The sequence below is a fragment of the Genypterus blacodes genome, unplaced genomic scaffold (assembly GCF_046128005.1).
Source record: "Genypterus blacodes isolate CSIRO-AG114 ecotype Tasmania unplaced genomic scaffold, CSIRO-AGI_Gbla_v1 ptg000108l_1, whole genome shotgun sequence".
In the NCBI taxonomy this organism is placed as follows: domain Eukaryota; kingdom Metazoa; phylum Chordata; class Actinopteri; order Ophidiiformes; family Ophidiidae; genus Genypterus; species Genypterus blacodes.
In genome coordinates, this window is record NW_027466912.1 from 990,454 (window position 1) to 1,014,748 (window position 24,295).

The 24,295-nt window shown below is 46.7% G+C and overlaps 1 protein-coding gene across 1 annotated transcript in view; it reads right to left on the bottom strand.

The window, feature by feature from the left end:
• The window catches only part of thada (THADA armadillo repeat containing), a 58,151-nt gene that overhangs the window by 15,921 nt on the left and 17,935 nt on the right, over positions 1 to 24,295 (bottom strand). Inside the window, exons 27-31 of the mRNA XM_076160878.1 lie at positions 21,511 to 21,600; positions 18,684 to 18,815; positions 12,934 to 13,102; positions 6,913 to 7,016; positions 4,500 to 4,582 (exon numbers count right to left, since the gene is read on the bottom strand). Coding sequence (XP_076016993.1) covers positions 4,500 to 4,582; positions 6,913 to 7,016; positions 12,934 to 13,102; positions 18,684 to 18,815; positions 21,511 to 21,600 — 578 coding nt within the window. The remainder of the gene's footprint in view (positions 1 to 4,499; positions 4,583 to 6,912; positions 7,017 to 12,933; positions 13,103 to 18,683; positions 18,816 to 21,510; positions 21,601 to 24,295) is intronic.

The window sequence follows — 24,295 nt, forward strand, 5'->3', positions numbered from 1 at the left end:
TGCGTCAGTGTCTGTTTGGAAATGCCCACGGCTCTGCCAAGCCAGCCACCTGTGAATTTATGCTCTGGGACGCGGGGGCGCACCCGTACGAGCACTCGCCCAGGGAACGGGAACGCGCGCACGCACACACGCACACACGCACACACAAACACATGCTTCCTCTGAAATATAAGCATAATCCAGAGGCAGGGGAGCTATAATGTAACCCGATGCCATTCTAAAGCTGTGCTCCTCCCTACAGTATTGCTCCAAGACTCCACACAAACCCTGCTTTGACAGCCAACTCAATTAGTTTAACATACACGCGCACACACACACAGACACACACACACACACACACAAAGCTTATGAAACCAAGTGCAACTCAATCTGGTCCTGCAGCGCCACTCAAAACAGGGCCTGACAAAAGAGCGGGAAATGCAGCATTCCTCCGCAGATGGGCCAGGTTACCTTGGAGACAGGCCAGGTTACTATGGAACCTGATCCTCAAAGGGGGGTTCCGGGGGCCACATAAGCACACCCTAATGGTTATAATGGTGGTGGGGGCACAGTAATGACACTGATGATGAAGGGAGAAGAGGAGACGCGGACGAGGACAAGGACGAGCGGAGGAGAATTTGAGTGTGTCAAAGAGAAAACTGCTGTCCGTCATGGTGGAATTGAGAGGAGCATGGAAAAGGAGTGTTTTGTGTGTTTGTGTGTGTGTCAATGTACGGTGTGTGTGTGTGTGTGTGTGTGTGTGTGTGTGTGTGTGTGTGTGTGTGTGTGTGTGTGTGTGTGTGTGTGTGTGTGTGCGCGCGTGGGTGTGTGCATCGACTGACAACAAAAAGACTTCTCTTTCAAAAAATCTCAATAAAAGAAAGAAAGAACTGAGAAAGTGGGTGAAGAAACACGGCGAGAAAGAGGAAAAACATCATTAGTCAGGGATGCAGAGTTGTTTTTATGATGGCATTCATTAAAATAGAGTCTGCGCAGGAGGGGAGAACAGTCGTTCCTTTAGGAAATGAAAGGCATTCCTGGGAGGGAGTCATGCTGGGTTTCACTTGTCATTTCAATTAGTTTTTTTGACGTGTAATCATAAATAGCAGATGCGGTGGCCTTCGATTCAACACTGTGCCTCTTATGTACAAAAACAAGCTGTAGAGATGCTTTGAGACGCCTTCAAACCCCTCCAGACCTGTGTGTGTTAATACATGCTGGTGTTAATGGAGACTTGTAACGAACTGTGGCGTCTGGTTGCAATATTAAGAGGGTTATTATTAGTGGATCACTGGGATCTAAACACAAAAAGAAATCAGGCTAAAATCCATTTCAGCCGCTCTTCCGCTGGATTCTATTCCTGCGAAGGTTCCGCAGAGACACAGAGTCAATACTGTATGTGCACCGGCATCTAGAGAAGAATAATCCCCATCTACACCTATTCAAACACACGCTTATTACTATTCTGTCATTATTGGCATGTGCGTGTAGCTGCCCCGTACTGAAGAAAAGCAAAGCCTTCGAGAACCAGACGTTCCAATCAACTGTGTGTGCGAGCGAGCGAGCGAGCGGGCGAGCGAGGGGATACACGTGCTGTACCAACAATACAGTACAAATATTTTAACGAAATGTAATCCGCGACATCTGTTTTAAATAAACCCTGGCTGCCTGACAGTTGGTGGTTCGGGTCAAGGCGGGCACAGAGGGTGGGCATACTGGCACCGAGGGGTCAATCGCCATCCAAACCAAACGGTAAAAGGTCCAACTCCGGTCCCACACCGCCGCCATTTCCTGCATTTGAAGGACACGGGTAGAGAAAGTTGGAGATGCTCTGCCGTGTACCTGAATGGACTCGCCTTCCGACTCGGCTCACCACAGAAAACCTGCGCTGGATGTGTTGGCGTGTGTGTTTACGTCTGCGTTTGCCAGCAACTCGCTCTCTAATGGGACTACCTGCATCCGAGTGCGACCGTAGCTCACTCGAAAGTTGGCGGTAAAGGCGCTTTGCTGTGTCAGGCGAAGGACGGGCAACACACACACACTCTCTGCATGCAACCACACAGCTGGGTTTTACATCAACTTCCACAATCATTACCCAAACTGTGAAAAACAAACCCCAGACGCGACGTGTGTGTGTGTGTGTGTGTGTGTGTGTGTGCCTGTGTGTGTGTCTGACATTGTAGCAAATGTGAGACCTGACCTCTTTCCCATGATGATGGAGCTTTACAATTTGCTGGGGCCCCTCCCTCTAATTACCTTCAAAGTGTGTGTGCATGTGTGTGTGTTTGGGTTGCTAGTTGTTTTTTAAGTGTCTGCTACAAAGAACAACAAATTGAAAGCTGACCTTGTTCCCCTACTACGTTCATTAGATGTGTTGTTTGTCTTGCTTGCTGTCTTGCTAAGGGTAGAAGGCTTTAGTCCTTAAAGAGAACAGAAACACTTGAGCTACGCTTGTTTACGACTAATATACGAGCCCTGAATGATTGATGTTTTACCGTGAGGATGTGCCTTCACACTGATGGAAACTGGGTGAACGTGCGTTTGATTCCCTCGTCTGCGTCTCTCTGCATTCTTTTGCTTCTCCCTCACTTCTAACTTCAAACTTTTTGGCTGTTTTACTGGCGTGGCAGGAGAGCAGAGAGAAGTCTGGTGGAGGTAGAGATGAAGCAATGAACGAGGGAGGGGGTGGGGGGGGTGGAGGAGGGGGTGGGGGTTTATGAGTCTGTGTGGATCAAAAGGGCTGCACCACAGAAATGCGCACACACACAGAGCTGAGAGGAACTGGCCAGTAAAGGCAACGTTTCTACTTAGTGCGCAGTGGCCATTTAAAAAGGAGGAGAAAAAAAAGAAAAGCAATATTGAGGGGGATTGTTCACCTCCTTTACTCCGGGTGCCCAGCAGTCTTAAGACCCTGCTGGCTTCCTTTGGACTCCCACCCAACCTGTGCATTTTAACTCGTGGTCTGATTTGTCTGAAGCTGAAATCGCACGGCAGGAGAGGGGGAGAGGAAAGGAGGCTGAGGAAGAGGAGGAAAGAGCAATACACACAGGCACGGACCGAACGCGGGACTCAGAAAGCCCATATGGGGAATAAGCAGGGGGAGGGGGGGAGAGAGAGAGAGATGTTATCGCAGAGAGACAGATTTAGAAACGATGATACAAATAGACAAGAGTTATGAAGTGTGTGAGCTGGGAAGAGACGGTGCTTAGTTTGTTATGTAAGGGGGCGAAGTCGGGTCGGACCGGGCTGAGTCCTGAATCTACAGGCTTGTTGTGAGAAATTCCCGGTATTTCCACTGTCAAGGAGAACATGTGTTCAGCACATGGCCATCCAAAAACACAAATGCCCCACAGCCCCCTCCCCTCCCCTCCCCTGCTCCCTGTACAACACTCCCCCTTAAACTGGGTCATAGGCACAATCCCACCATCTGTCAGAGATCACTCGCCTTTGGTTTCAACATTCCTGCAGTGTGGAGACCCCACCGGCCTGCGCACATGTGCCCACAAGCTCACGTCGAGATACACACAGTACAGATACACACACACACACACACACACACACACACACACACACACACACACACACACACACACACACACACACACACACACACACACACACACACACACACACACACACACACACAGAAGCACAGGGCTTGTCTGAACTATCCAAGACATGAAGCCCACTTCTGTCAACAGTCGGTCTAAATGGAGCGCGGTGGGGACGGGCTCGCTAACAAAATACTCAAAGTCAAATGCACGGCAAACGCAGGAGCACAGCTGATGCCTGGTGAGCCGATCGATTCACACGGCAACTGGTGAACAGGGGTTTTGGAGGGAAATCCGCCGGAAGAACAAGAGAAGAACAACATTTAAAAGAAAGTTTGAGACAATAGAAAAAATTCAACTTAACTAAACTCCTCAAAACATTAAACCCACCGATTCTGAATTTAATAGTCTATTAAGGTAAAAAAGAAAATGTTGATGTCGATGATGTTAGGCTGCATGTTTTTGAACTTTCAGGGAGGTTATTCCATAGTTTACACACACAATGTATACTGTTTGTTTGTGAACATCGCATTCCATCCACTCTGAGTATTTTTGCTTTAAAAATAGAAACACTAACACTAAAATCTCACATTCAGTAATTGATACATCAACAGTTTAACAGTGAACCTGTGTGGTTCTGTTCAGGCTGTGAGATCCACTCCCCCCCCCCCCGCCCTTTCAATAACATGAGACGGACGTGCAAATACTTTTCCTCCATCCAGCTCTGTGTGGTCCTCATGTCATCCAGGGAAGCGTTCTGCTGAGCATGCATGTCCTTTTGCCCCGACGGGCTACGTGCACGATCTTGCACGCCATCCAGTAAAAAACCGCAATATTCAATGACCTCAGAATTGTGAAGGTTTGAGCAAATATTGCTACATGTTCGGGGGATCACAGTCGTGGGAACGTTCTCCGACAGTGCTGTGATCGTCGTGACTAATATAAGCGACTTGTTCTCGCTCTACTCACCATCAAGAAGACTGATTTTAGGTCCGCACAGGCAGACCAGCACATCCAGGAAGGCCCCTCTGGTCACCACACAGCTATTCTGTCTGAGAAAAGTAAGAAAGCTTCAATTAGGATCGTCGCAGTTTGAGTTTGCTGGAGTAAAACAAATTGTGTGCTCAGCTTTTCCACATTTCCGAATTACAAAGTCAACACCATAACACAGTAAATAAGTTAAAAGCGGTAAAAGTATAATATTCCAAAATGTTCGCTCCGCTGTATCATCGACAGTGGTTTACTTTCACAGCTGTGTTCCATTATCCACCGCCATCTTTACGATCTTGTTGGTGCGTCTGACTTTGACACTGTGCACGGCTGGCCCCGATCCACATTGCGTAGACATCAGACTCAAAATGTGGGTCTGACCGACACAGGAGATGTGGTCTGGCTCATCACGGTGCTACACAAGACAAGACGGATTAGGGGAGCATCCAGACGTTCGAGCTGGTGCTTGCGGTCGTGACTGGATGGCGGATGAGACGATCGGGTAACTAAAGCTTGTCATGTGTCCTGGGAGTCGTGTAAGTGTAGGCGGCCTGAAACAAAACTGTTACTGTTTGGACTTGGCCGACAGCTCTGCAGGATAGCGATGTGTGTTCGTCTGTGTTTTGATTTGTGGTGAACTCGTCAATAGCCAAGATAGTGGGACGGTCACATGAGACGGCCTCAGGTTCACTATTATGGATTAAGTAAAGAAAGAGAGAAAGACTGGGAACACAACTTCTGAATCCACAATAAACTACTTGTTTGCCAAAGTGAACAACAGTGTACACTTCGTTTACAAATGTCCAGCCCTCCAGTACTAACATGTATTTATTGATTTATGTTTATTATGTTCATTTGTATGCAATGTTCTTAGAAACCGTAATCTGCTGGAAAGATCTGTTGAACTGGCAGTAGAATCAAACGCTGTATGACAAATGAGTCTGTCATCTTTGTGGTGGTGTTGGCTGGGTTGGGGGTGGCCCAATTTCAAAGGCTGCTCTGGGCCCCCAAATGCTGGAGCTGGCCCTGCATAACTTACAAATACGCTCTGTTGCCATTTCTCTCCGATTTATTAAACGTATCACATGTTCCCTACTAAGGACAACCATGTAGAATCAAACATACCTAAGTGCGAGTGTTTGCCAGTGTGTGTTTATGTGTGCGAGTAAAGCAGCCTGTGTGGGCAATGGGAAGTGTGTGTGTGTGTGTGTTCAGTTTACATGTGTGCTCAAACAAGGGTATGACCACAGTGCTGTGAGAGCCCACAAGCAAGTGTGTGAGAACAAGGGGGACAGTGTGTTACCTTGACGTCAGTTTTTCATCACTCAGTTATTAATAACACACGCACACCGGCACAAATCCTTTACACACTTCACACACACACACACACACACACACTACGCATAATGGAGCATGGGAAGAGGAGTGGGGCGAGTGTATTTGGATTAAGTGAGAACAGATTTGGATGTGGACGTCTTCTGTCAAGTGGGCAGTATATGTGCTTTCAAGTGTGAATGTGTGTGAATATGAGGTAACGTTGTAAAATAAACCTCGAAAAGTTCAATCCTCAGTTCGCAATCCAAACAATACACCAGAGATGTCCTAATAAATTGGTAATGACCTGCGGTTTCACGTCGAGCCAAAGACAACAGTGATCTCCACCAGCATGTGCAGACGTTGTGAAAGCGCGGACACACTCTGGGAGACGGGAAAAGTCAACAATGAACACAAAACAGAAATGCTGCGAGGCCAAAACGCAGCGCTGACTCACAATAGACCGAAACAATGCATTCCATCGTTTTGAGACAGTGGCTACTTCAAATTAGATGTGTCTAAGGAGGAAGAAAAGGCTTCTTATCCCAGAAAAGCAGATAGTGATCCTGTGACCTTTGTCGTCCTTAGATCTGGGCAGCGGGCTCGTCGGTGCCGGATGATCAAACGGGCAGAAGGTGGGCACGCTCCGGTAAGCAAGAATTCACCTCGTCATCTTAATAAAGGCTCATCAGTGTAACCAAGCAGAGCTAGCGGGACTAGCGTTTGCTAACCTAACGACCCCGGCGTTATCTGCTTTAGGCCGCGGACCCATGGCTGACCCGACGTAGGCAGGAGGAGCCGGAGGAGTAATCTCTGCCCCATCTCGGGGGCCTCCATCATGCGCGAGGGGGGCCGGGGATAGAGGGGGAAGGTGGACGGTGGGAGGTCCGGGGATGGGACGGCAGGCGGTCCCTTTGAAATGAAAGCCTGGGCAGGACATGAAGCGGACACGGACAGGGAGGGGACGGACGATGAGACAAGGAGCTATTCTTCTGGTGAGGGAGGTAGAGGAGAGGAGGGCTGCTTATCTCTCCTGCTGTGTGTGTGTGTATGTGTGGGTGTGTGTGTCTAGGATTACCGAGAGGCGAGCCACATGCACTGATGGAGAGCACTGCTGATACCACATCCTGGTGGCAGGGGTCTGTGTGAGTCAGTCTGGTAGGACCGCAGAAGAAACAGCACCTGTATATACAGACAGACAGACAGAGAGACGACACAAACACTAATTAAGTTCAAAATGGATTAATATAGTAGAGGAGTTTATTGAGTTTACACATTTCCTAAATCAAAGGACAGACATAGAGACCACTGGACAGATACGTCCACTTTTCCCTAAATAAAGAAGAGAAAAATCCATCTGATTGAGCGTACACAGGAAGTGTTTCCGGATTTGGAGATCAAATCATTCTTTTCATCGCAGCTGATGTGAAAATGTGTTGCTGAGCCAGTGTGTAGCAGGTGGACTGGTGGTTGGGAGTGTTCAGAGGCCAGGGACACAGGCTGGCTGGCTGGGGTGTGTATTCTGGGCCTTGGTAAGTATACTCTTTAAGCCCGGGCCATGGCCACAGACCAGTAGGAAGCCATTCATTATACTGTACAGGGAAGGCAACGTGGGGAAAAACCAGGCCGACCACGTAGCACCAAGCCTGGCCACCGAGTCCTGGCCTGCCCCTTCCCTTCTCCTGCAGCCTCCACGCCCAGGCGACGCCCACTGTCTCACACACAAACAGCTTCCACACCCCTGACTATTTCTTCTTCTCTCTGTCTTTCTCCGGCAGCTTTTCCATCAACAGTGGGGCAGGGATGGAGACGATTCCCTGAACACAAATGTTAAACAGTGGTTCTAATCTCTTAAACTTGGCGATGTAGAACAAATGAACACAATGCCGTAGTCGGGGCAATGTCATCGTGTAAAGCCAGCCTGGTTCCTAAGCAACCAGCAGCATCATGAGAATTTACTTGAGGAAAAATATGGGGAACTATAATTTAGTGGCTCATTTAAAACACTATGGCTCGTCAATGGACCACTGATAAATTGGGAAGTTTGCGAGGGAACAATAATATACGGGAGTAGAGGCAGAAAGGAGTGTGTAACTTTGCATCTGCTGACCATAGAGGCCATAGAAACCAAGTTTGTCGTTAAGTCGCGTTTCCCTAAGTGAGCATCCAGTTCCAAAACACAGGCCCAGTATTGGTTTGGTTTCAGTCTGCTGGAGGAGTCATTACCTCTCCTCTCCTCTCCTTCCCTCTGCACTTCCCCGTTACACCTCACAGTCCCCGGGTTGGGAAGTCCCTGCTCTGGAGGCTCAACCGGCTCAATCCAGCCCCGGCGTGGCGGAAACCGGAATATTTATAGAAAACGCTGCTTCTATGTTCCTACTTCCAAGGAACTACACCCCGTGTGGGAGGAGATGCTGGGATTGGACCAAAGCTCAAATGAATGGGAGACGATAAGACAGCAGCACGGAGTCCTCGTCATAAAAAATGGCTTTATACGACCCGTTTGCCTCAGTATCTAAATTTGAATTTTTTATGATCAGATCTTCTGCACCGTGCCCTGATTTGCTACAACTGACACTAGAAGAGAACTGAACCCCTGAACTACTATGTAATCAGGATGCCTGCAGTGTAATCAAAAGTAAAAATTTCCCAAGAAGCCAAGTTTCAATTTGACAAGTTGGGAAATTCAAATAAAACCCAGAATCTGAGACCAAATTGAAACTGAACCAGCACAGACCTGATATCTTAAGACATTTAAAAGTGAAATGAATATAGGCCTTGAACTTGGCCGATATTATTTAGGAGGTACGTTAGACAGTTCATCTTCTAAACCAAAGCAAAATATTCCAAATACTATATCAATCAGACCGTATCAGCACATTTAAACCCCTTGAAGAACTTCAGCAATTCAACTTCATGGAACAAAGGTCTTGTGGCTGTGGCAGCGCTGCGAAATACGGAAGAAAATAAAATGTTTTCTATTGAGGCACTTGCCTGGCTGTGTGTGTGTCTGTGTGTGTGTGTGTGTACGTCTGTGTGCGCATCGTCTGTGTTGCAACAAGCCTCAATCATCTTTTGGGCTCGGTAAAAATAGTGGTGGTGTATGTGAGGTCCCGGCAGACTCTGTTATCAGCCTGCTCTGCCGCCCCGCCCACTGCCACAACCACAGCGCTGTGCACTGCGCAGACACACACACACACACACACACACACACACACATACAGACACATACACACAATACAACTACAAGTCCAATTAATGTGCATGGCAATTCATAGCTCAGTCCAGTAAAACGCACGCACAAAGACATGGAGGTTAGGAACACTGGCCTCTTGAAAGAATCGACCAATTAGGCTAAAAGGGATCCCAATAAAGAAGCTCTAAATATAAAAAGGAACAAACAAAATCACTCCATATAGATGTTCTCTTCTCTTCTCTCTTGCACACGTGCAAAGCACACGTACACAACAACACAAACTCCTTCACATATGCAGTGTTCCATAGTGTGTCATCTGGGTAGAACGCCTGCAGAAATGATTTGAATTATGTCCATACCATAGAGGGTATACATATATATGTGTATATTGTTTTGTTTGTGTGTGTGCGTGTGTGTATGTAGTAGTGTGACATGCTGTACAATACACACAGAGTATTACATTCCCCAATTTCAAGGTCCTTAACCAGCGATCCATAATTCCCTGGGGCTTCACGGAACTACAAAATTCACAGAATTTACGATCACTTTCACAGATTGCCCCTTACTCAAGTGTCAAACCTCTCCATCGGATGAAATATTTATATTTATCACTGTAGCATGTGTATTGATTGGCCAGCACCATTTCACAACCGCCCACTGTTATTACCAGACCTCATCGACCACATCGGCGGCAGGATCGCTACTTGATCCCTTTGATTTCTTCGCATCGAACGTTCCTCCACTCGCACGCACAAAGTGGAGGACCAGAATGAAATGAGATCAGTGCTCACGTTATAACATTACAAAAATATTATGGTGGCTCCCTCAGAGTTATGTCAGAAGAGAAGGTGCATGACATCAAACTGCTGCGAGGCTAGTTGCTCAGGTAGCTAAACTAAAGCACAAACCTGCTCAAAGAGACAGACTGATGCCTCAGGATTCCCCCTGAGATGGATACATCCCACATGAAGTTAGGACTAGAGGACTGGACTGGACTTTGAGGCCCACACATTCCTCTGTTGGTACAACTCGGATTTTTTTCCCAGAAAAAGTCCAGGCAAACCACCAGGCCAAAGACAGCAGATGGAAGAGCAGACCAACAAAGGTTTATTGGAACATGGAAGGAAAGACCCCAGGCATTTACAAAATCAACGCCCAGCGAAGAAGAAAAAAGAGACAAAGATCATCTGGACTCCTCCTCCAGCCTCTCTGTCCCATTTAGCCTCGCACTTGTGGGCATACACAAAAGGATTACATCCGTCAAGTCGGCCCTCCTCTTTGACACCGCAGGCCACAGCTTCAGTAACGCTGGCCTGTGCCAGGCATCGTGGGGCAGTGCTGTTCCTGGCGTGTGTCGGGAGAGGAGCCCGGTGTCAGGTTGGGTTAGTGCCACTCTGTCCAACGGGCTTGTTAAGATCGCTTCAGAGTTTTGTCAGTAAAGTGTTTGTTAAGTGTGAGCGTGGATAAAACGATCACTGTTTCTAACTTCCACGACAGTCTTTACTGTTAACAAAAAGGGAGAGTCTTTGATGATCTAAACAACAACAGAACAGAACAGAAACCTTGTTGGTATCCGCAATGACCTAAACCGACTGCAAGAGCATAAACATTATCATTTCCAGATCAATAATACTACGTGGATCAAACTGTGCAGAGGGTGGGACATTTTTTGTGTGTTTGGGTTGTCTGACATCTTGCGTGTGTGTGTGTGTGTGTGTGTGTGTGTGTGTGTGTGTGTGTGTGTGTGTGTGTGAGAATCAGCAGGGTGGTACAGCCTGCCTCGGTAGCTGTGATGGTTCCCAGCTCCACACTTAGCCCACTCACAGTTGTTCTTTGGGAATAACAGAGGAAGTCATTTCTCCCTGGAGCAAAAACATCTGCTACCTTTTATACATACACGCACATACACACACACACACACAGTGTTAATGTACATTAGACATTCCCTTTGGCTAAACACAATGTCCTCATCAGCTTTAGCAGGCCTTAAACAGAGCTTCATTGTGTGTTGTCCATACGTACACACACACACATATACTTTATAAGTTGCAAATTACTTTCATAACTCTAAACATCCTAGCTCCTCATCATACACAGGCGCACACATACCACATTCCTCCCTCCCCCTGTGTGTGTGTGTGTGTGTGTGTGTGTGTGTGTGTGTGTGTGTGTGTGTGTGTGTGTGTGATGCCCCATTCCACACGTATACTGCAGACTTCTGTGTGTTTCTACCTGCATATCCATCGCTGTCCTCAGCCAACCCCCTCAGCTAAACACATCTCCCATATCTGCCTCCATCATCTCCATAACGCACCCACCCACCTACACACACACACGACTATCTATAGCCCGGTCACAGATAGGCCTCGTCACTGCAGATAGGCATGGAAAAATAAGGGCCCGTACAGAATACAACTTAAGGGTAAGAGTTAGTGGATAGTGGATTATAGGTCAACGCAGATCTCAAGAAGAGTTTAAAACAGACTTACTGACAATCTATAAATGTTATCTATAAGCACATTTAAAACAAATTAGACAGCTTCTTGGTCAGGTAAAGGTATATAGACTATACAAGTATCGGTCTTGTCCAGGTTGTACCCGTTTTATTGTGAATTATCTGTTCTTTTATTCCAATTCTACCGCCCTTAGTGTGTCCTGTGTTGTGGCTCCTGTCTCTTCCTATAATAGAGCGATCAAGAGTAAAGTATAAGCACACAAACGGAGCGATGCGGAGATTGCCAGAGACGAGACACATTAGGAGAAGAAAATCGAAAAGGGAGGAGAGTGCAAGAGAAGCACGAATGAACTGCGCTAATGAACTGAGATGGAGGTGGATGGAAAAAGAAACAGATGAGGAGGAGACATCTGGCGAAGCTCCGCACGTGGCGGCCATGACAGGAAAGTGAGCTAAAATCCACCCTGCTCCTGAATCTTCTCTAAGCCTTTAAGAGGCCCCGTCTCCCCCTCCTCCTCCTTCCCTATCGTCCTTGCCTCCATCTTGGAGAGGACCTCCCTGCAGCCCAGACTTGCTATCACACCGTAAACTGTAAGCTCTCCATCACGGCGAAAGGGAAAAATCCTAAAGAAATGGGAGTCATCCATTCATGGCGTTGACCCCTCCCACGCTGAACGCTATCAGTGTCGCTCAAAAAGACCTGGGCTACTCCCTCTCCCCTCTCTCCCTCTCCCCTGCGTGTGTTAATATTACCGGCAGATTGTTTGGTTGTGTTTGTCAGAGTGTGATGACAGAACGGAACACTGGTATTTACCGTGCGATAACCACCGTGTCTGGACAGGCTCTGTGTAGAGGCTGAGTGAGCCGGACCAGGATAGAATATACAGTATGCATGTGTGTGTGTGCGTGTGTGTGTGTGTGCGTGCGTGCGTGCGTGTGTGTGTGTGCGCGCTGAGGGTTAGATGTACAAGCTGATCTTATGCTATTTGATTAACTGCAGTATCTTCATATAAATATTTTACTTGACTCAGTTCGGTATTCAAATTTTGACTTTCCAACTAATGTATGAACGCTAAAATGATTCATGACAGTAAACAAATGTGGAGGAAGTTAAATACTTTCTGAAACCTTGTGTATGGTATACTGTGCATGCGAGTGTGTACAGGGAGAGACGCTACACCTGTGACCTCTTATCTGCATGCAAACAAACTCTAACTTATGGAAACCACTTAAGTGTGTGTGTGTGTGTGTGTGTGTGTGTGTGTGTGTGTGTGTGTGTGTGTGTGTGTGTGTGTGTGTGTGTGTGTGTGTGTGTGTGTGCGCCTGTCTCAGCACAACATATTGTTAAAGGTTTCTTCAGCACCAACTATGTACTTACGGCGTGGTGACGTCTGATGTGTCAGAGTGTATGAATGCTCAGTTTGATGTATGTGTGTGTGTGTGCAGACCTGTAATAGAGTCCCGTGGATTTGGTTCTGCTGGGTTTGGGCTCCCGGCTTTGGCGGAAGCTCCTGCAGCAAAGCCCGGACGGTGGATGGGACTTGGGTGACGAGCACAAAGGGGACGAGGGCCCTAGCCGCCATTTCTCTGGTCCGATACACAGCCGAGCGGCCGCATCTGGAAAACACACACAACAGCAACATTAGCGCAATGGAACACTGTATATTTGTGGTTTTGGAGGAAGTAAGGCAAGGTTACAGTTATAGTAAGTGAACTTGTAGGTTCCATTCATTGCAGACTTAACTTCACTAAGATAAAAGTCAAACACCTTCTGAGCTGCACTCCTGGTCATTCACCGAAATAGCCCCACACACACACACACACACACACACACACACACACACACACACACACACACACACACACACACACACACACACACACACACACACACACACACACACACACACACACACACACACACACACACACACACACACACACACACACACACACACACACACACACACACCAGTTCTCTCTGTTAACACCCTAAGGTGGCAAGGACAGAGCTGATGTATTACTTTATTGATGTTGAACTTGTTTGCAATCATGTTTTTGTCTTCAATTACAAGCCGTGTCAAAGCAAAAAAGCTTCTCGCCTCTTCATCAGCCCAGCAGAGGACAAACAGTTAATTATATATTTTGCCCACACAGATATTTCCCGCTCGCAGTGTCCCCTTCTCTCTCTCACATGGTCATTAACAGTATGCGCTGGCAAAGGAGAATATGGCCAGTCACCCTGAGTGCGGGCTAAAATTAACCTTGTTTACAAGCTGATAGTCTTTCCTTCTCCAGTGTCATAACACTGTCACAGCCGACACGAGGGAAGGACATGACCAAGGCTCGGATGAGATGAGAGAGAGAGAGGGGGAGAGAGACAGAGATGGAAAGAGGAAGAGAAAATGTGTCTCACGCTGAGGAGAGCTTTGGAAGTTTCGGCAATCTCAAATATTTACAGTGTTACAATAAACCGCCAGTTCATTATCAATTCCTTTAAATGACAGGCAAATTGACAGAACTCATCGGTTTTGTCCGCAGGTTTTATATTTTGTTAGGAATTTTTTTGGGATACTTGCTTTACTACATGACCTCACATTTTGTCAACATCAGAACGAATTGTATTTCCCCTAAATTGATGGTAACCATGCTTTCAAAGATTAAATAATTATATGCAACAAGAGATCCCGTCATAGTTTTCTGCTTGGTTCTCAATACGTTATAGAATATCTTTTTAAAGTGCTTGTAAAGAAGGACACTTCTATGAACATCTTTCATTTGGCACACCTAATTGGCAGCGGTGGGTTACATTCAACAGACGCCGCTGACTAAAGCGAGTGCCCTTAACACCCTCGTGGCAAAGCTGTCAAGTGATGCAGATTGTGATTGCGATCTTCAAACTGACTGAGTAGGATCACTAAACATCTTCACCGCTTTGTACCGTGTGGGAATTCATTTCCCTGATAACTGCGGCGTGTCATTCAGCCCCCAGTGGCCTCTTGTGTCGTGCAAGCGGAGTCACTTGGCCAATTGCGATGAAACAGAGCCCTCATTAGGTTTGTTAGTTATGTTTTCCTGTTATGAGAAGTCAAAACATGTGCCATGACGACGGCCTATTCAGGGCCACAGCGGGGAATATACGGTATATACCGAGGATTAGAATGAAACTAGTGTGTTGTCCGCCGTTTGCGTGGTCTTAGGTGGAGTTAACGGAGGGCATTTCAGGAGGGCAGAAGCCAAGGAAACAGCTCGGCTCCACTGTGGAAAATTCAGTGGAAGGTTCCAGAGCAACATGAACATCTATCCATCACCTCCACGGTATGCGGAGATGAAACTAAAGCTCGCTTTTTTGGCCTTGGCGTGAGAGGGAGGGGCGATGTGTTTATTCACACACACACACACACACACACACACACACACACACACACACACACACACACACACACACAGCTGTGCATGAGCAGTGTGGAGAGGAAACGGTAAATACAGAATGTTATATTGTGTATGAGAGAGAGGAGAGAAACCTGTTTATACATTTTGCAATCCTCAATGAGTATCAATATGAGTTCAGACCTTAGAGGACCAACCAGTCACCTGTTTAACAAAAGCTTTTCCATCCCCCTTGCATGGGTGCACGCACACGCGCACACACACACACACACACACACAGAGGCTGAGAAAAGCCCATGTATCAAACACAGACAACACTTTGCATTCCTGAGCTCACACACGCCTGCACAACTGTGTGCACAACTGTTTCTTGTGCATCCACACACACACACACACACGTCTCTCATGACCAATTCTATGCGTCGTCTTCTCTTTCCGCCCGCCGCCCCTCCCCCCTGCCCTCTCCATTTGGGGCCCATGTGTTACCTATCTGTGCTAATTTTTCCCATTAAAACTCTTTTGCAAAGGAAATGACAGTTTGGAAGGGTGTAATTTTAGAAACGGCGCTGTCCCCTGCGGGGTCAGGAGGCAGACTTTGACTGGCATGGACAAGGCTCATCTGGGCCTCATTTTGGAGGGCTGCCAGTGCCGTTTCCGCCATGCTGACGGTCGCACGCCGACTTAACAAGCCTGACTCCCAAACGGTCTCTGAGAGAATACTTGCAAGTCTGCAAAGTGGGAGCACAAAGAAATTTCAGGTCAAACTGTTACATTCACACTCCAGATACCTTCACAACAATAAAGTCAGGTAATTATGGCAAATGTAAAGAGTTTGAGTAAGGAAAAAAGAGGATTCTTTCCCTCTGAAGGCTCAGTCTTGTTTACAGGCCTTTTCGTGCTATTCCAAAGAAATGAGATACGAGACAGTGAGAACTGGAGAGGAAAGGAGGGAAGGGAAAAAGGAGAGGGAGTGAAGCCCGGTCCTGACAGCGCCGGACGTAAATCACCATCCCAGCACTCTGAGGCTGTGCCAAGAAGGCCACAAGGAGAAAGAAATAAAGCTGAAAGCAAAAAAAAGAGAGGAAAAAGGGAAAAGAAAGAGCGAGGCAGATAAGAAAGTGTTCACCTGATGGGGAGCTGGAGTGAAGCAGCCGTCCATAAATCTAACAAATATGTCCGTTCATGGCCATCCTCCTCCTCTTTGTCGTCATCATCATCATTTTAATTGCCATTATCTATGCGAGTGTGACGCATGCAGAGGCCAAACGGCGAAAGAATGCGAGGAGTCAGAGAGGGGATGGGGAGATATGAAGATGAAATGGCGTATGGCGTGACGGAGGGATGCAGGGGAGGACAAAGAAGCGGGGATTATCCGCGAAGCTCAGAACCTGTCAATGTAAGAGCGGTTAAGCTGCATCTAAACCATGGAGGTGGAGGGTCAGATATGGAGAGGGGGAATACGAAGAGGAGGGGAGGGAGATGGGGGGGTTGACAGTCATCAACCTCCCCAGACACGTCCACACACGCCTGGGGAAGATGGGTTGGAGGGGTTGGAGAGAAACGAGCCTGGAGCCAAGCGAAGTTAGAGCGGAGCTATATTTAACATCTCCAACATGTGGGCTTCATTTGGGGTGGATGTTTGGACTGCATACCTCCTCTGACAGCAACAGCCAGACAGGCAGACAGACAGGCAGACAGACAGGCAGGCAGGCAGGCAGGCAGGCAGGCAGGCTGTGCTACGAGTCTGCAGAATACACCCCGATAAACAGCTCAGTGAGGACTCTCCGGAAGATTCTCAGTTGGAGAAGTTTGCAAATTAATGATGTTACCCCAAATATTTCAGAAATGATTGTAAAGCAGCTAGAGTTGTGACCTAGAGGAGTCAAAGCAGACAGAGCAGTCACCCTGTCCCTTTTCTATGTACCATTCTTTAAGCAAAATAAAGGAACCATTAGAATATACTTGTGGAAATGACATCTCTAAAATACTCTTGTGTCTAACATCTTGTATTTAATAGATGCTTTGGCCTTTAAAGTCAACAACACCGCAAAACTAACACACAAGAAATCAACTGGGACATGATATGGGGAAATGTCACTCAACAGAGATCTTGTCAGCGTGACCATTGTTGATGGTGTCACTCTTCTACTCCCATTAGAAATAATCAAAACAAAAACATTTCCATGGTGTGAGGCATCTTGCTGATATCGTGTTGTTTGTTAAACAACTTCCTCTCTTCTGCATTAAGGGAAAACGATATGGGGCTTTGCTTTGTGAAGCTTCAAATCATTTGAAGAAAATGGGCAAATGCGGTGAGATATCATAACTGAAAGGCTGCTGGGACAAACGGGGACAACATAAGATCAGGTAAGATAAAGAGCTTTGTTTTTTTTTATAGAATTCTGTTTTTAGTTACGCCTTTTATACAAAACCTCTCCGTTTGTGCTGGAGAAGCTTCCGGAAGATGGCAAATCAACAACATTAAACTGCTGTTATATCAGAGTAAAAACAAAATTGTACCAATCATTGACAACGGCCTTATGTGTTTGTGTGTGTGTGTGTGTTTGAGTGTACGTTCTTCAACTTCTCTGTGTGTGAATCAACCCTGGTCCAACACAGTGAGGACATTTTGACTGCTCTTCCCTGCTTCAAGGCCGGTGCAAGGTTAGACTTAAAGAAGAGGCCACGCAATAGCTCCTCAATACAATGTCTCTTTGTGTATGTGTGTGTTTGTGTGTGTGTTTGAGTGTACGTTCTTCAACTTCTCTGTGTGTGAATCAACCCTGGTCCAACACAGTGAGGACATTTTGACTGCTCTTCCCTGCTTCAAGGCCGGTGCTGGGTTAGACTTAAAGAAGAGGCTACGCAATAGCTCCTCAATACAATGTCTCTTTGTGTATGTGTGTGTGTGTATGTGTGTGTGTGTGTGTGTGTGTGTGTGTGTGTGTGTGTGTGTGTGTGTGTGTGTGTGTGTGTGTTCATGTAGGAGTGTGCTTGTGGTTTCTATTTGCAGGTGCGCCGCATGAACGTGTTCCAATAATATTTATAGATGTGTCCATCTCGGGTATGTCAAAAATGAAGGCTACCACCACATTTTCCCATTCGCCTGTCGTGTTTACTTCCCAGCAAACAGCGGCGATAAAGCCGGTCCGTATCTAATCCGGCGCGGTGACACAGACAAGACGAAACCACAACAGAAGCACAAACGCAGACGAGAGAGCTGAAACAAAACGAAACGGGAGGGGAGAGAGAATCCCGAGGCGTTTCTTCTTGCTTTCCAGCAACTCTGATGTGCGTGTGATGTCAATACAAGCACACAAAAACAACACAACAGACACAACAGGGTTAGATATCGGATGCAAAAACACTGGTGCAAAGAAACAGTCTGACCCAAAATATCAGCGCCCACCACACACACACACACACACACACACACTGCTTCGACTAAAGATTACAGGTGTTTTGACTTGGTGATTGTAACCGTTCTATACTTAGTAGAGGTAAATTTCAGAGAAAGCTTGAGATGTTTGCATTCGCTGTGTGAGCAGGTGTGTGACCCTCGTGTACTTGGTAAAACGTTTCCCAGACTGATCTTTCGTTTCATTTTATTCACCATTTATCTTGGTAAATATATCTGGAGGTGAGCTGGAAAGAGACACATTCTCATCAACAACACAAGATTACAGCCGTTCATTTACTTTAGTAGCAATAAACGTGTCGCTACACTGTGTGTAAGCTGTGTGTGACGAACACAAACGTTTGTTTATTTGCTTGTGTGTGTGTGTGTGTGTGTGTGTGTGGCACTCGCCTGATGATGAAGGGCATGAAAGGGGCCAGTCCCAGCGGTGAAGAGGAGCCATCCATCGGAGAGGGGTAGAGTCGGCTGAGCACGAGCAGCAGCAGGAACAAACTGGGATGCAGCTTCACCTGGCCACTGTCGCTGCACACACACACACAAACACACAAGCAAAATGTCAGCGCAGGTGGTAATACAGGTCGCTTTCCTTTTCCTTTTGGTTCTGCGTTCCATTTTCCCCCATTTCTTCATCAGCTCAGAGAGTTTGGAGAGTTGCTTTATGGGCCGGATGAGGCCAGATGAGCCCGCTGAGGCGCTGCCTAAGATACAAAATCAAAACAAACTTGACGTGTGTGTGTGGTCTAATTAGTCGATAAGGTTAAGAGGGCAAAATAAAATTGTAGTCCCTAAACTCACTTATCAAAGGCAAGTGAAACAAATGTCAACAATTATCTGTGAGAAACGATATGAAACAGTTTTGTATGAGCAGTAAAAGCAGCGTTGTGCGATCAAGAGGCCGACTTCATCATCATTATCAGCATCACTATTAAAGCATTTCTACAGACTTGCATGTAAGTATTTCATTCTCATCACAGCTTCAACAACTGTATACCAGTCTTTGCTCATTTGTCTGTGCATGAGAGTGTGTGTGTGTGTGTGTGTGTGTGTGTGTGTGTGTGTGTGTGTGAGCAGCGGTGTCCCTCCAGGCCTTTCATTAGTCATGAGGATCTCATAAACCAGAGACAGAACAACAGACCCCCTGCGAAAACAAGTTGTGCTTTTCATTACTTCGCCCTGCAACACAGGCAAATACACATACAGTCATGTGCACACACGCTCACACACACACACAAAGACCCGCTGGGACCATATGATCGGCAAGATGGGAAATGTAAGAGCTGCACAATAAGTAAGTGGACTAATGTGTTCAGTGTTGCAGGTCAGTGAAGCACAGCGGGACAGGATGTGATGTCACCACACCGCAAAGAGGTGGGGTGGGGGGTGGGGGGGCGGGGGGTCCTGCTCCTTCTTGGGACACAGCGGGGGGGGGGGGGGGGGGGGGGGGGGGGGGACGGGATGAAGACCAGTCCGTAGCGTTTCACTGGTTTTCTCAAATTCCAAGTTGAGGTGTGTTGTGGTTTTGTTTCCCCTCTCCCTCCACTCCTCCATCATCTTTAGTGCTTTGGTACTTGTTGCGAGGATTATTTTTATTTTACATATTTTAAGAGTTGAAACAGAACACTGACCTTTCGTGTGTTTACTCATTTACAAATCAGTGAAAAAGTGCAAAAAAAAAGTGGAGGGAGACAGGAAAGAAATATGAACTTGTACCTGCTTTAAAGTCGAGCGATTCTTCAGCCTGCCATCTGTCTGTCGGGCCAAATGTCAAATACATTTAACATGTGGAGCGCAAACACATTAATCTACTACTATGTGAATCATTGGAAAAATAATCATAAATACCGAACGAATCTGTGTATCTTTCAGTTACTCTCCCATCTTAGGGAACGCTCTCAGGAGCAACTGGAGTCAGAGTTGTCGACTTAAGCGAGACGGCTGGAGTCAAAGGATCTCCATGGAAAGTTATCGGGTATTTCGGAGTGGAGATGTTCGGGGTGCGCTCAACTCCATGTCTGGGCGGTGGATTCAGATTCTTATAATTGGGCGCGTTCATTCCATGCCTGTGAGGTTTGCCAGGATCGCCGGCTGTTCGGCTTTGAGATTTTCCAATGTCTCCAGTTTACCCCCCCTCTTTCAAACGAGCACCTGCCTGTTATCCTGCCCAAACCATTTCGATAGGAATAACGCACTGATTCAAACGGTAGGCGATGTTAAATGTGCAATATGTTGCCTGGACGATATAAGGACGAAACTATGTTATTTGTTTATCACAAATGAAAAAGTCTAGCCTGAATTTTCCTCCATGAACGAAAATGATCCTGTTTACTCAGCTTGTTTTGTCTTTTATAACATCTTTGTTTGAGCCTCTGACAACATGGCAAATATTCAAAAACAGGAGAAATCAGGAAGGAGGGGGGGGTGCAACTCCTTTTACACAGCCCTGTTTCTCCAGTATTCCCCACAGCCTGGTGCGGTTGGTCTATTTGGGTGGCATATTACACTGATGATGTGGGAAGTCGAGACAGCCGCGATCTGGAACTGTGGGAATTTTTTGCGAAGGTTTTAACAGGGGTCAGAGGGAGTTAGGGGAATTGTGAAATAGCCCGTCTGAAAGTGCATTCAATTAATTGGATCCATATTAAGATTAAGATAAGAGAGCGGCTCGGGAGCTGTTGGGCAACTCGAGTGCTTTTAAAGAAGGGAGTTGGGGCTTAGCTGACAGAGATAAGGCCAACAAAACCTCAGTGGACTCCTCACTCCCCACCCGTAACAGAATCTAAACAGGACATTTAGTTCTGTATATCTTATGGTTCAAGCAAGGGCAGTAAGAATTTTACACGCGAGTCCAGATTATTGCATAAAAGCAATGGAACATGACGCCAATACTCAGATCTCAGGCAGTTGCGACCAGTCTAGTCCGGCCTGAGCCCTGATTCCAGCCCAGACACCCCTACTCTTGGGTAATGAATATGAAATAACAAAGCGCCGACGAGACCGGATAACAGATTTAAAAGGTTTCTCCTCTTCCTCTGCAACAGTTCAGCCTTTTGTAGGAAAGAAGCTTAAGAAAACAAAAACAAGCATGTCTCCTTTTTTGCGGAAACGCCTCGAGAGAATTGCATGGACTGGATCAGGAGCATGTGTGTGTGTGTGTGTGTGTGTGTACGTGTGTGTGTGTGTGTGTGTGTGTGTGTGTGTGTGGACCAAAGAGTGTCACCTTTCTACTGTGGCAGCAGCCTCTTCTAGCTGGCTCAGGAGGAATGGATAGAGGGCTGGAAATCGCGTGAAGAACTCACGGCCCGTCATCCTGAAGGTGGGAGACACAAAAGAGATTATATAAGCACGGCAAGGGCACGGAGTGTGTGCAGAAACTGGAAAACACATACGTACAAACAGCTGGGTCACGGCTGGGTGGCAGAAACAACAGCAATTGTGTTTAATATGACTTCTTCTACACACTACATCAGTTTCAAAGATATTAGATAACTAAATTCACCCTGCAGGGAATGGAGTTTCCTTGCATCCTAGTGTCTTTGAGGTCACAAGGTGTTCACTCTAACAGGTAACATGGTGACACGGATCAAAATCATGTTGTAAATGTGGCTTTAGTTATCTCCTCCTGCATTTCCTCACCTGGCCTACCTCCACTCATACACTGATTAAGACAGATGAAGGGAAAGTGTCATAACAAGACAGGAAGAGGGGCACAAATCATGGAAAGAACGGGTTTCGTACTACAGTCAAATAATGTGCCACTATTTTGAAGCACTCATAAGGAGAACGTCAACTAGACTATATGAAAGAGTCAAGCCACATTTGTGTATATTATGATGTGAGTACATGTCTGCGTGTGTGCATAAACTCCGCGCGCCACAGCCGAGTGTTTTTGCTTACGTCTTGACTCGTTATACACACACACACCCGTCAATAAAATGCCAAGCTTTATTTTTAACCCCGGCGGTCTCGCTTGCTGCAGCCACCATTCAGCCTCAGGGTCAATAAAAAGGTTTTATTTAACTCCGCCCGTCTAAATCGAGTCCGTCCTAAAGGGAAAAGGTCTGATCTGCCGAGCGCATGATCCCAACACTGGAGGGTTCGCATTCCGCTTCTGTAGCCACCACCGTTCATTCTTGACTTACACACACACACTGGACCTGGTTCAAGTTAGCTGCAGGCTGTGACATGGTGGTGAAACGAGCTTGTGTGTGTGTGTGTGTGTGTGTACGTTCCTTGCTCGATTCATGTGTTGTGGAATTTTTATATCTATTATCACATGCATGTCTGGATGCGTGATGCACTCGTGTATTATATAAGAACCTATGCATACCGCACTTCCTATCCTCTTTCTCTCTCTCTCTAATGAGTCTTGAGTTTGACAGGACTCTGCTGCCCGGAGGACAAAGGTCAGAGGTTGTGTTGGAGCAGATTAGACAGGGTAAAAAGGGGTAAAGGTCAGAGGAGGAGAGAGGAGAGAGAGGAGGTGTAAGTGAAGGACTGGTTACGTTTGGAGACTCAGACTCACAGTGAAGAGACGACTGAGAGACATTGAGCAAAGCACCGATCTTGTTCTGCACCTGATCCCATCTTGAGCCGATTGCGCACTCAACATTCTGTTTTTTGCTGCTGTTTATACTCGCACTACTTTTGCTCACAGGCACATCAGCGACGCGGATTTGGAAGGAAACAGAAATATTCTGCAAGTGTAACAGCAGGCAGTGAAAAATGAAGCGTTGACGCGGGCTGGAGATAAGGCCGGAGAGACTGTGGGGCTTTGGTTTGGAATGCAGACCAATCTTCACTCTGTCAACTCTGTTTACATTTTGCAGTTATCACAATGATATTGGAGCAACATCAAGCAGAGCCACGGAGAGGAGAAGCCAAAGTCTGTGCTGGTGGAAGGGACGATCCATAAGGAAACAATATGCCGGAATCCCGCTAAGCTCGTGAAAAGCATCACAAACAGACCGTAGACGGCAACAGGCGGGAGTCTTTCCGAACGCGCAAACATCTGTAACTGCACTGGTTTGTGTGGGAATTGCGTATGCATGCTGTAGCTCCAGTGGACCAAGAGACCCTTACCACATACACAAACCCAGATATTAGAGTGGACAAGCTGTCACAACGCGTTTACCACAGCCAGAGCTCACAACCGTGTAATCACCGTAGTAACGCACACCAGGACGGCGTAAAAAACACAATTGCAGAATTGCACCTTGTATGCTCGTATATCCGGACACACGCACACGCACACGCACACACACACGCACACACACACGCACACACACACACACACACACACACACACACACACACACACACACACACACACACACACACACTCAATGTCCATTCACTTGTTTTCTTCCTCTCTCTACCGGATGGATATAAGAACTCGAAATCATAATCATGCTAAACAAAAGAGCACAAAAGAGATAGCAGAACGATACAGAGACACACAGCAGAAAACAGCTGAGTGAAAACAGAACAGATACAGGCTAAATGGGGGCAGCCTTGGCTTCGGGGTCGAGAGTATTCAAATGTCTTCTTTGTATCAGCCAATAGAAATACAGGAAAAACGGGTTAACCCTTATACAGCGAGGCCCTGTAACACTCTACCTGTCAAACCCAGAGCCTGACAAAGCACACCTGAGCTCAGTATGGACCCCCAATACTAATATAGTATTGCTCATTTGTCGTTTAATACCAGAAGAGAGGTTCCAGTAGTGGCAGGTAAGCTGTCAATCACGATGGATTAACAGAAGGAGGTTAACATCTGTACAAGGTAAAGTACCAGGTCTTAACACTGATATTTTCATACCTTTAAACTGTGTGATGGCTGTGAACGCATCACAGAGGAAGGAAAAACGTTTAATTACTTGCGCAGCTTTCCCAGAATCCGCACTTACTCCTGAATGTTTGGGTGGCAGTTTGAAATTAAGCTTTGATTCTAGATTCGCACCAATTATTTCAACTGGCTAAAAGAAGCAACTGTGGGTCCGACA